Source organism: Rhinatrema bivittatum, chromosome 6 (assembly GCF_901001135.1).
Source record: "Rhinatrema bivittatum chromosome 6, aRhiBiv1.1, whole genome shotgun sequence".
NCBI classification, from domain to species: Eukaryota; Metazoa; Chordata; class Amphibia; order Gymnophiona; family Rhinatrematidae; genus Rhinatrema; species Rhinatrema bivittatum.
The window spans coordinates 246957558-246971175 of NC_042620.1; the positions used below are offsets into that span (position 1 = coordinate 246957558).

At 45.6% G+C, this 13618-nt stretch overlaps 1 protein-coding gene across 3 annotated transcripts in view; it reads left to right on the top strand.

Moving 5' to 3' along the window:
* The window catches only part of LSS (lanosterol synthase), a 213462-nt gene that overhangs the window by 64141 nt on the left and 135703 nt on the right, over positions 1–13618 (top strand). For all 3 annotated transcript variants that reach the window (XR_003857491.1, XM_029606733.1, XM_029606732.1), the window contains one exon: positions 5211–5307. Coding sequence is in view for 2 of the 3 variants with exons in the window: in XM_029606733.1 (XP_029462593.1) it covers positions 5211–5307 (97 nt within the window). In the remaining variant the exon portion in view is untranslated. The remainder of the gene's footprint in view (positions 1–5210; positions 5308–13618) is intronic.

Consider the following 13618-nt stretch of genomic DNA (forward strand, 5'->3'; position numbering starts at 1 on the left):
TAAATGGGGTTCTCCATAGACAGGAGGATTAATTAACCTTGAAATGCGGGTGACAACATCCGACCATGCCAAACAGACCCATCTAACTCAGTAAAGTTTACAACTGAGTGGGAAACTCTAGGGGGATCTTAGACATCCCCCTAGAGTTTCATATCACGACCCCTAGTTCTACTCTTTCCTTTCTAGTGAAAAAGGTTTGAAATTTGTGCATCATTGATACCTGTCAGGAAATGGTGGTGGTGGCAGAGGCACGAAGGCATTATGGTCCACTCATCTCTGGATGACTGGCTGATTTGGGCAAAGTCTTATCAGAAAGTGGTTCGAGTGTCCAGTAATAAGTAAATATTTCTACCCTTATCATAAGTCTTGGGGGTAACTGCATGGAGCAGCAGCAGTTACTACCTTTAAGAGAAACATCGGGTAATTTGAACAGCCCGGCAGATACTACCATTAAGAAGCTTGTTGGGCAGACTGGATGAACCATTTGATCCTTTTCTGCTGTGATTACTATGTTACTATATAAGAAGGCTTGGGCTGGATGATTAATCTTGCTAAAAGCAAACTTCAGCCCATGAAGTCCCTGGAATACTTAGGGGCACGCTATAACACATGGAGTGGCCAGGCATTTCTTATGAATGAGAGAGTAATCAAGTTGTTCCTGCAGTTTCAGATGTTGGATCTTCTGGTTCCCACTAAGTGAGGCTATTTGCAAGTCTTCAGGGTGATGGCTGCAATAGCCACTGCTATTACTGGTATTAGTAACATGGAATAGACTTAGTTTTTGGGTACTTGCCAGGTATGTAGCCTGGATTGGCCAATGTTGGAAACAGGATGCTGGGCTTGATGGACCCTTGGTCTGACCCGGTATGGCAACTTATGTTCTTATGCCTCAACTCTTCTTCAGCTGTTGGCAGGGCCTTTCCTATTATAAAGCAGCCGGCATTGGGCTCCGCCAGTTGGCTGCCAGCGGGTTGGATTCTGCTGGTGGAGCTTTTCCTGTTCTTTGACTGCCAGTAGGTTGGGCTCCGCTAGTGGCCTGTAGGGACTTTGCTATTCTTCGGCCGTCAGCAGGGCGGGCTTCACCACCAGCCTGTGGGGGGCCTTTGCTATTCTTTGGCTGCTGGCGAGTTGGGACTACTGGCAGCCACTGGGCCTCTTCTTCGACCCTCAGGTGGGTCCTCCCATTATATTCTGCTGGTGGATTGGGTCTCTTCTTTCCTTCCACTCCTTTGATATGTCATTTTTGCACCACTAAGAGTCCTCTTCTGGACTGCACGGCAGGGGTGCGGGAGGTGGAGTGGGAACCTTGCGGTCATGTCATCTTTGTGCTGCCATGGGGCTCTTTAACTATATGTCTGGCAGCCAGGTGAGGCAGATGCCAGAGAAGAGTTTTGGGGGGGAGGGGGGGGCATGTTTTGCCTCCTCAAAATCTTGCTGCCTAAAGTAGCTGTCTCATTCTACCTAATGATAGAACCGCCCTGATGGAATCTTAATGACTTGGTGCAACTGATGAAGTTGCCTTCTGAACTGCTGGAGTCAGCTTCCTTAAAGTTTCTTATCTGGAAATTAGTGTTGCCATCACTTCGGCTAGAAGAGTCAGCATATTGCAAGCATTGGTTCATTACTCTCCCATACCTACAGCTTTTCCACAACAGAGTGGTGCTCTGCACTTACTCCAAGTTTCTGTCAAAAGTGGTTTTGGCTTTCCATTTGAGTAAAGCCATTGTTTTGACCACATTCTTTCCATAAAGGAAAGATGGCTCTCCATTAACCAGGCTTAAAAGGGTCTTGACCTGTTATCTAAGGAGAGCTCAGTCACATTGTCAGCTTCTCAGTTTTGTCTCTTATGATCCTAACAGGCTGGGAATAGCTGTTGCCAAGTGCACACTGACCAACTGGATACAGACTGTATCACATATTGCTATGTTCTGGCCAACCTCCAGATTCTGAACTGTCAAGGCTCATCAAGAAAAAGCCATGGCTACTTTAGTGATTTACGAAAGAGTCGTGTACATTGAAGATATCTGCAAAACTCTAACTTGTTTGTCAGCTCATACCTTCATGTCATTACTGTGTAAACAATCTTTTCAGAAGTGACATTAACTTTGGTAAGCAGCTTGTTCAGCCAGTAGTCCATTCTTCACAGGGAGTCCGGGTTGCTTTTTCAGTATGTGTTCCACTGCAGCCCTCAGCTTGAGTCTCCCCCACATGTCATGGTTAATTCAGTCCTGCTTGCTGACAGAGAAAGCAAGTTTGCTTACCGTAAACAGTAGCATGAATTAGTTATGCTTAATACCCACTCACCTCACTAAGAGTCAATTTCCTAGCTAAAGCTATGCTCTGCACCTGACTGAGGAGCTCAGGAGACAGTGCATATGCAGGAACACCCATGCATACTCAGTTGTAAACTTTACTGAGTTAGATGGGTCTGTTTGGCATGGTCGGATGTTGTCACCCGCATTTCAAGGTTAATTAATCCTCCTGTCTATGGAGAACCCCATTTATAGTAAGCAAACTTGCTATTTGCTTTTTCAGAAGATGTTTAATAAAGTTCCTTATGAGAAACTTCTCAAGCTAAAAAGTTATTGATAAAAGGCAATGTTTTACTGTACATTAGTTAAAAGATAAGCAAAGAATAGAACTAAATGGTTAATTTTACTGTGGGAATGAACAGTGATTTCCACAAGCCTGGAGACAAATTAGATTGATTCCAGCCTTCTTAAAACAGTATCTCTTCATTATAACCTCACATATGCCCATCCATAGACTGTCTTCTCCTCAGACAATGTACATTCTTTACTTACATTGTATTGCTTCATCTCAGCTCAGTCTTTGGACAGTGCTGACAGGAACTTCCTTCCTCCTGGAAACTTGGCCTAGTCTTGTTATCCCCTCCTAGATTCCAGCTCTTATTCTCCAGTCTCTGGTTATGCCCTGTGAGCTCCACCTGCCCCGCAGGGTCCCACCCACAGAGCATACTCTCCTTAAGTCATTTAAGGTGCACCAGGCATCTAGCCCGGTCCTGCACAGGTAAATAGGGGAATACTAGGGGCACTGCCTCACAGTTACCAATGGAGAAATATAAATAGTGGAGTACCCAGAGATCTGTACAGAGACCAGTGTTTCACAATCTGGAAGAGGGAACAAGAAGTAACCAAAAATATTCAAGCAGTTAAAACATACAGACTTTCACGAACTGCAAAAGGACCTTGGGAATTGGGCATCTAAATAGCAGATGCAATGTTGGGCTCTGTATTAGGAGGAACCATACAGGAAAAGGATCTTGGAGTTATTGTGGGCAATACATTGAAATCCTCAACTCAGTGTCCTGCAACTATCAGAAAAGTAAATAAAATGTTGTTAATTTTTGGAATGGAATGGAGAATAAAAGTGAATATCACCATGCCCCTATGTGCAGTTCTGATCAACTCATCTCAAGAAAGATATAGCGGAACTAGAAAATATACAGAGAAGAGGAAGAAAAATAAGAAGATGGAACATTTCTTTATGAATGCTGCAAACAGATTTTCTGCCAGGTCACACTGAGTTGCCAAACCTGTTAACTTTTTTGAATTTGCTTCCTTTTCCCCATTGCAGCTGTAGTGGAAGGTATAATGGCTTCAACCTTCAATTATGAGGGTAATTTTTAAATAGCTTTGGAAATTGTCCTCCTTACGTATTCATTTTAGATCAAAGATTTAGGAATTAGGAATGATTCTGGAGTGCACATCATTATTTCTTTTGTCATGGCATGCCAAAATTAAAGATAAGTGTCTAGGGGTCTGTGAAACTTTGAAGCTGAAAAGAACCCCTGTTTCAGAGAAAACTAGGCCAGGCTGATAATCTAAGTAAACAAGATAATAGAGTGTATGGTGTTAGGAAGCAGCAGAAAATGTAATTTTGTTCTCTACTAGCTTAACTATTGGCCCTGCTTCAGTACAGATTTTATTTATGAGATCAATTCTACTTGTATCAAGGCCATCTGAAGCAGTTTAGCTCTGCCCGAAGGCACTCGCAGTATGACTGTTATTATTGTCACAGGATATAAAGATTTTCTTCTTTGAGTCTGTATTGATACATAGAATTGAGAGAGCAATTTTGGAAGTCATTATCTTGAGCAAAAATGATTTACCTGTTAAAATCGACTGTCTGAAAAATGCTCATCCTCTTTGTGGTGAAAGGTACATATGTTCTACAGTTAGGGACCTTGGATTTCAATTTTTATTTTATTTTACACAGGAATTTATCAGAGTTTATTAAAACAAGAACAATGACAGGCGAATTCAATGGAAAAACATGACATCATTTTTCCAGGTAAATATTTGTTCTTGTTTAAAACATTGTTAAATTCCTTGGAAAAATAAACTAAAAACTGAAATTGAAGTCCATATCTACAATGCAAATTTTAAACCACATTGAAAGGCAGTGTTCCCTGGGGTGTAGGTTAATCAGTTGATGAAAAATATGTGCTTAAATTGTTTTTTAAAATCATTCCGTGTACTTTTTAAGCAAAATTCTACCCGCACAAAAAGCAGGTGCAAGTGCTTAGTGCTTTGTAACCTCAGCAATTTTCAATGTTAAAGTATGTGCCTACTTTCTCTTTGAAAATTTGTGCAAAGTCCATGCATAAAACGTATGCGTAGTCAGCCTTCTCTATCTGATAATTAGTTTTGGGTTGTTTTAAGGAAAAATATCCCCTCTTAATTTGGCTGTGAGAACTCAGACCACCATGTTGTGGTCTGCTCTGTATCGCTCTCTGGCCTTAATCTCATTCCTCCACACTTAAGGTTGATGCAAAATCAGAACCTGCCCAGCCCTGCTTACTACTGCTTAATAGGGGGAGAGTCTGGAGTGCCAAAGGTCTTAATTTGTAACCACAAAGGGTTTTCTGTAGTTATGCCTCAACTTTCTCCCTATCATCACCATGACTGTCCTCTGCAGGGGACCACAGTCCACTTCTGGTAACTTGGTGCACATGCAACCTGCAGCACATGAGTAGAATTTGCTGTTGTATGATGCTTGAGATGCCTTCTTCACTAGGAACTGCCTCTGCAATATTCCCAGTTTCTACCAGCCTGAGGAGCAGAAACTGGGGTCCAGGAATTAAATCTGATTGTGATGTATGCAGCAGTATTCTCATGACAGGAGACTACCTTTAGGGTAGATCCAACACTGGTGTTTTATTCCCTATGTCCTTCTTTTCTCCTTAGGTGGCGCACTTGGCATCCCATCCTGGGGTAAATTTTGGTTGGCAGTTCTGAATGTTTATAGCTGGGAGGGCATGAACACCCTTTTCCCGGAGATGTGGTAGGTAGAAGCTTTTTTTCTCCTTCCCTCCCCCATGATGAAGTATAAATAAATGCTAGTAAATAGCTGCAAGTAAGATATATTTTATTGGCCTATCTCAATAAGACTGTGAATAGCTTTCAAGATGTCAAGACGAGTTAAGGGTGATGTAAAATATAGTGTAAGTGCCCGCCGGGTGGAATTCTGCTACTTGCACTTCCTCTGCACCCCACAAAACCTGGATATGGCTTGAAGCAGAGATGAGTCCTGACACACATGGGTTAAATGCAAAACTGTTCAGTAAGGCTGTGTTTTACCCCAGCACAGCTACTTCCCAAATAGAATCCAGTGAGGCGGTGCCCGTCCCGGCACTACAGCTATAACAGCAAAGGCTTTAAACTCAGTTCCCTAAAGCTTTGCTGGCACAATGCTTCCTCCACAATATAGTTCAATTAGGCTGTGCCTAACTTCAGAGTTCAACCTCCATCACAAACACTCTGAAATTCCCTTCCCCTAGCTCAGTGCTTCTCCAGAGCTGAGGGGGATTGCCACCTCTCTTTCTGGAGGAAAGCCAAAAACTCATGTTTCCACTCACATATCTGTGTTTTCCAACTCCACCCCCTGCAATCCAAGGGGATCTTGCTCTACCATCCATTACCAGCTGCTTCCTCTGTTGCTGTCCTCCTCCTGGTTCTCCCACCAGCTTTGTATATTGGGTTGCTCTCTAATCTTGTGAAACTTCTTGGTTTCTCAGCCTCTTAGCCCTCTGGGAGATGTAGTCATAGAAAATGATGGCAGAAAAGGACCAAGCGGTCCATCCAGACTGTCCAGCAAGTTAAACAAGTCGCCCCCTTATTTAGTTTCCCAAACCATCAAAGTCTGGGCCCTTGTTGGTTGCTGTCTGAGTCCAATTCCCTGTTCCTGTTCATACCCCAGATCCGACCAGACAAGTGGGTTTATGCATTCCTACCAGCAGATGGAGACAGAGAACAAAGCTTTGAGGCACTGCTACTTAACTGAGAGTGCCACCTGCAGTCCCTCAGTATTTCTCTGCCTCTAGCAGATGGTAGAGGTACAAACTTGCAGTCTGTTAGATAAAAAAAAAAAAAAAGTAAACTTAGATTAGTGTAGTTAAGACTGGAGCTCCCAGAGGTGTTAGGCGCCTTCGTTGACGTCCCTCTGGTCGAGCAGGGTGACCGGGGGATTGGATATCCCTGGCTAGGCTCAACCCTTGATTCCAAGGGGAGGGAAAGCCAGGTTCCCTCACTCCCCCTGAGAGTCGTCTTCCTAAATTGGCCTGCTGCAGCTTCCTGGAGCCCCAGAAGCAGGAGAGTATCCTTTTGTTTACCCTATTTGGGGCTGGGGAGCCTGGGTGACTGTCTGGGCCTTCAGTGTCTGTTTTTTCCCTCCCTCAGCTGTGTTGGCCCTTCATCGGTGGAAGGAGAGGCTTGTGTGGCTCATGCTGTCTGTTCAGCACCCAGAGCCGGACAACGGTGCAACTGCAGTGTTTTGTTTTTCTCCTGCTTTCCGGTTTATTTTTAGCTGCAGGCTAGGCCACATGTGCGCATCATGCTGATGACAACTGAGCACGGGAAATCCTGTCGGGTCTGCAGGGGGAGGCGCCTTCGCCTCAGCGCGGCCCTTCTCTGCCAGCCCTGTGTCTAGAGGGGTGGGAACCTCCACACAGGTAACCAGGAGCAGGCCATGCACTTGTGCTGCAGGCCCCGGGGGGGGGGGGGGGGAGGGCTAGGAGTCGGCAGCCATTTTAGCTCCATGTGGCAGGAGCCCTACATTGAATGGGGAAGTCAGGGACTCCCCTTCCCCACGTTCTCCTGTGCTGCAGGCATTGGGGGGGAGGGAGGGGGGCGTGATGAAGTGCCAATGGGCACGGAAAGGAGTTCAGCGCCATGGATCAGGGGGACCATGGTGGATTTTCCTCAGACTGTAATTTGCTATGTATGAGGCTTATCTCACCAGGCAAGAGCTGGCGGCTAAGCATCCAGCCTCTCAGCCGGCCCAAGGCAGGCTTAAGAAGCCTCCGCAGGATCCGCCCATGGACCAGGCTGCAGGTCAAGGCACAGACTCAGGGACTGGACCGCTGGGGGACCCGGATGCGGACAAGGTTCCTCTGGCAGAAGGGGATGACAAATTGCAGCTTCTCATCCCTCAAGTTCTGGAAGAAATGGGGATTAAGGTGGCTCAAGAAGACTTTGATACGGAGGAGGGGGGTAAACCCGATGTTGGAGAGACTGTGAGGACCACAGAGGACATTCCCCCTTGCCGAAGCAGATGCAGAAGTTGATTGACCAGGAGTGGGATTCCTCAGAGGCTGGATTGAGGATGGCCAGGGCTATGGCCAGATTATACCCCCTGCCGTAGAACATTTTGGAGCAGTGGAAATTGCTGAAGGTGGACACAGCGGTGTTGGCAGTGACCAAGAAGACAATCATTTTAGTGACAGGTCAGTGGCTTTTAAAGGATGTTCAACATTGAAAGCTGGAGATCCTGTTGAAGAGGCTGTTTGAGGTCTCAGCTCTGAGCCTTAAGGCTGAAGTCTTTGCTAGCCTTATGCAGAGGGCTTGTCGGTGCTGGGTGCAGAAGGCACAGGAAATGACCGGAGCTGTCCATGCGGCGGATCAGGATGCTCACTTGGAAGTGGGTGTGGCTTATGTGGCGGATGCCCTGTATGATATCCTCCGTACTTCGGCTAGGAATATGGTCTCTGCAGTAGCTGCAAGAAGACTTCTGTGGCTGTGCAATTGGTTGGTGGATGTTTGGTCAAAGGCACAGCTGGCTAATCTCCCTTTTAAGGGCCAGTTATTGTTTGGCGAAGACCTGGAGAAGCTAATGAAGCACCTGGCAGACTCTAAGGGAAATAGGTTGCCAGAGGATAAGAAGTGCACTAAGAAGGTCTTTCCACCACGGTCTTGCTTCTGTGAGATGAGGAGATTTTGTGCCAGCAGAAATTTGTCCAGTTCTTTACAAAAGCAAGTATCAGAATGGCAGCAGTCCTTTCGGGGGACCCACAGGCCAGCCAGAGACAGCTCCAGACAGGTCCAGAGCTGTCAGGTCCACCCAATGAAGGCAGGCTGGTCCACACTTCCCTCATGACGGTCGGAGGAAGGTTATCCCGCTTCTACGAAGAGTGGACCAGAATTACTTCGGATCAGTGGGTGCTGGAAGTAATATGAGATAACTATGCATTAGAATTTTCTCAAGGATGCTTTCGTGGTGTCCCATTGCGCCTCGCCCGCCAGATGGGCAGCAGTGCGGGACACTCTGTTTCGGCTGCAGCAATTGGAAGCCATTCTTCTGGTACTGCAAGGGGAACACGGTCAGGGAAGGTATTCCGTGTACTTTGTGGTTCCCAAGAAGGAGGACTCGTTTCGGCCCCCATCCTGGATCTGCAAAAGGGCAATGCAGCATTGCGGGTCCATTTTCGAATGGAAACATTGCGGCTAGTGATTGTGGCGGTATGCAAGGGAGAGTTCTGACCTCTCTCGATTTGACGGAGGCATATCTCCACATTCCTATCAGAGTGGATCATCAGACGTTCCTGCGCTTCACTCTACTAGGAGAGCATTTTCAGTTTCGAATTCTGCCTTTTAGGCTTGCTACAGCACCGAGGATGCTCACAAAGGTGATGGTAGTAGTCGCGGCAACTCTCAGAATGGAGGGGATACTAGTCCACCTGTATCTTGACAATTTGCTAATACAGGCGGAGTCAGAGGTGAAGTGTCTCGCCTCCATTCAGTGAGTGATGGAGTTCCTGGAGTCCCTGGGCTGGGTGATAAACGTGGCGAAGGGCCAGATGATCCCATCCCAGTCCTTGTATTATCTGGGGGCACGATTCGACACCCGGATAGGCAGGGTGTTTCTCACCCCGGAGAGGATCCTGAAGTTGCAGTTGCAAGTACTGCGATTGCGGGACATATGGGTCCCCAAGGTCTCGGATTATTTGCAGGTTCTAGGGTCCATAGCTTATACGCTGTATCTGGTCCCAAGGGCTTTTGCACACTTGTGTCCACTACAGAAAGCTATCCTGTCCCGTTGGAATCCGGTGTCAGAGGAATTTTAGCTTCTGTTACTGCTTCAGGAGGAAGCCAGGTCCAGTCTCTCATGGTGGCTATCTAAGGTCCAGTTTGGAGAAGGGAATGGATATGGAAGTTCCGGACTGGGTGGTAGTCATCACAGATGCCAGTCTCAGCAGTTGGGGAGCGGTGTGTCGGGGTTCAGCGACCCAAGGGCAATGGTCCCCGGTGGAAGCATCCTGGTCAATCAACCATCTGGAAACTTTGATGGTTCAGAGAGCACTGTTCTTTCTCCCTCAGATTCAGGGATGGACATTACATGTGTTCTTGGACAATGCAACAACGATGGCCTATATCAATCAACTGGATGGAACGAAGAGTCGCCTGGTGACCCAAGAAGTTCATGAGCGCTTTGCCTGGGCAGAAATTCATCTAATGGCTCTCACAGCGTCTCATGTAGCAGGGGTGGATAATGTGCAGGCAGATTATCTCAGCAGGCAGTGGCTGGACCCAGGAGAATGGGAATTGTCGGCGGAGACCTTTACCCTTCTTTGGTGTAGGTGGGGAGAGCCCCAGTTCTACTTCATAGCAACAAAAAAGAATGCCAAGGCAACCAAGTTTTCAGTCGCCGAAGGGAGTTCGACTCCATAGGGATCGAACTCCCAGAGATGCTTCTACTGTGTGTCTTCCCTCCATGCTACGACGCATTGAACAACATCACGGCCGAGTGATCCTGGTAGCACCAGAGTGGCTGCGTCGTCCATGGTTTGTGGTTCTGGTACAGCTGGCGATAGATGGGCCCATTCGATTAAGCCACATGGAGGGTCTGCCTGCAACAGGGGACCCATCTTGTGGTTCCCCTGTTGCAGGCACTTTTGTCTAGCGGCTTGCTTTTGAAAAGCGATGTTTTTGCTTGAAGGGATATTCCAAGCCGGTGATTTCTATTCTGCTTCATGCTAGAAAATCCTTCACTTCTTTGGCTTATATCAGAGTTTGGAGAGTTTTTGAGGCCTGGTGTGGAGTCCATAATGCTGAGCTCTTACAGGCTAGTGCGGCCCAAGTCTTGGCATTCTTACAGGACTTGTTTAAATGTTTGGCCTATAATTCGCTCCAAGCCCAAGTTGCAGCCTTGGGCTGTTTCAGAGGAAGGTTGCAGGGAAGACCCTTAGCTTCGCATCTGGATGTACTGCATTTTTTAAAGGGAGCAAAGCATTTGCGTCCTCCAGTCCGAAGACTTTGTTCATCCTTGAATCTTAATTTGGTTCTGCGGGTTCTATGTGGTTCTCCTTTTGAACCATTACGCAGAGCTTCACTGAAGGATCTTACTCTGAAGACAGTTTTTCGGGTGGCAATTTGCTCGGGTAGATGGATTTCTGAGCTCCAAGCCTTATCATGCAGGGAGCCCTTTTTGCGGATTTCCGATGAGGGAGTCTCGTTGTGAGTGGTTCCTTCCTTTTTGCCCAAGGTGGTGTCCGCCTTTCATCTTAGCCATACAGTTGTGTTGCTGGGATTTTCTCATCTAATGTCCAATTCTCCCAGTGTGAATGAATTTTATCTTTTGGATGTGCTTCTGGTTCTGCTAAGATATCTCAAGGTCACTAATGAATTTTGGACCTATGACCATCTTTTTGTTATGCAATGGACCAAAGAAAGGTGGCAAGGCATCTAAGAGTGCAATTTCTCATAGGTTGAAGGAGACTATTGTTCGGCCTATATTTGTAAAGGTTGGCCGATTCTTGAGGGATTGCAAGCACATTCCACTAGGGCACAGGCAGCCTTCTGGGCGGAGCGTCAGTTGGTGTCACCACAGGAGATTTGTTGGGCAGCAATGTGGTCCACTTTGCACACTTTCACCAAACATTACCATTTGGATGTCAGGACCCTGGAGGAGGGCACTTTTGGGGAAAGTGTGCTGCATGCAGGTCTTTTGGGATCCCACCCAGGGTAAAGGGCTTGGGTACATCCCACTTGTCTGGACTGATCTGGGGTATGAACAGGAAAGGAAAATTGGTTCTTACCTGCTAATTTTCATTCCTGGAATACCACAGATCAGTCCAGACTCCTGGCCCATTCTGATTATAATTATTTTTCGAAAGACCTTTCCTGATTCTGACTGCTGCTGGTTATGTAGAGTTTAATTTTGTTCTGCAGAAGATAATTGAATATAGTTCTCATTTTGTTTGAGATTCGAAATTCAAGGGTCAGCTTCATTGGGAGTTCCAATTTATTACCCAGATTTTTTAAGGGAGGAGATTCTGGTGTTTTGGAGTTATTCATCTTGGCTTTGGTTCAGGTCAATACTGAGGGACTGCAGGTGGCACTTTCAGTTAAGTAGCAGTGCCTCAAAGTTTTGTTCTCTGCCTCCATCTGCTGGTAGTGATGTATAAACCCACTTGTCTGGACTGATCTGTGGTATTCCAGGAACAAAAATTAGCTGGTAAGAACCAATTTTTCTTTATCTCTTGCTGTTGAAGCAGAGAACAATGTTGGAATTGCATTCAAAGTATCAGGCATATTGGTTAAGGGTAGTAACTGCCACACCAACAAGTTACCCTCATGCTTATTTGTTTTCCCAGACCATAAAATCCAATGTCCTTGTTGGTTGCTGTCTGAATCTCATTCCCCTTTTCCTCTCTGCTCCCCTGCCGGAAAAACAGCAATAATGGAGTTCCATCAACAGTTAAGGGTAGTAACCACCACACCAGCAAGGTTATTTAATCATTTATTTAAGCGTTTTATATACCGTCATTCCTAATAAAGATCACAACGGCTCACAAGAAACGTCTCTGAAGCCACCCTCAAAGCTGGCAATAAACTTGATCTCATATTTGCAAATCCCAACTGCTACAATATAAGTAAAGGTGGCAGATAATTTATGCCCTCTGAAGGAAAAAGAGTTAAATCTCTCCATCAAGAATAAAAAACTTGGTTCACACCAGAACTAAAACATTTCAAACAGGAACTATGACAAACTGATTGACTGACAAACTGAAGAGTAGTAAATCACCTGAACCGGATGGTATACACCCCAGAGTTCTGAAGGAACTAAAAAATGAAATTTCAGACCTATTAGTAAAAATTTGTAACTTATCATTAAAATCATCCATTGTACCTGAAGACTGGAGGATAGCAAATGTAACCCCAATATTTAAAAAGGGCTCCAGGGGCGATCCGGGAAACTACAGACCGGTTAGCCTGACTTCAGTGCCAGGAAAAATAGTGGAAAGTGTTCTAAACATCAAAATCACAGAACATATAGAAAGACATGGTTTAATGGAACAAAGTCAGCATGGCTTTACCCAGGGCAAGTCTTGCCTCACAAATCTGCTTCACTTTTTTGAAGGAGTTAATAAACATGTGGATAAAGGTGAACCGGTAGATATAGTATACTTGGATTTTCAGAAGGCGTTTGACAAAGTTCCTCATGAGAGGCTTCTAGGAAAAGTAAAAAGTCATGGGATAGGTGGCGATGTCCTTTCGTGGATTGCAAACTGGCTAAAAGACAGGAAACAGAGAGTAGGATTGAATGGGCAATTTTCTCAGTGGAAGGGAGTGGACAGTGGAGTGCCTCAGGGATCTGTATTGGGACCCTTACTGTTCAATATATTTATAAATGATCTGGAAAGAAATACGACGAGTGAGATAATCAAATTTGCAGATGACACAAAATTGTTCAGAGTAGTTAAATCACAAGCAGATTGTGATAAATTGCAGGAAGACCTTGTGAGACTGGAAAATTGGGCATCCAAATGGCAGATGAAATTTAATGTGGATAAGTGCAAGGTGATGCATATAGGGAAAAAATAACCCATGCTATAATTACACAATGTTGGGTTCCATATTAGGTGCTACAACCCAAGAAAGAGATCTAGGTGTCATAGTGGATAACACATTGAAATTGTCGGTGCAGTGTGCTGCGGCAGTCAAAAAAGCAAACAAAATGTTGGGAATTATTAGAAAAGGAATGATGAATAAAACGGAAAATGTCATAATGCCTCTGTATCGCTCCATGGTGAGACCGCACCTTGAATACTGTGTACAATTCTGGTCGCCGCATCTCAAAAAAGATATAATTGCGATGGAGAAGGTACAGAGAAGGGCTACCAAAATGATAAGGGGAATGGAACAACTCCCCTATGAGGAAAGACTAAAGAGGTTAGGACTTTTCAGCTTGGAGAAGAGACGACTGAGGGGGGGGATATGATAGAGGTGTTTAAAATCATGAGAGGTCTAGAACGGGTACATGTGAATCGGTTATTTACTCTTTCGGATAGTAGAAAGACTAGGGGGCACTCCATGAA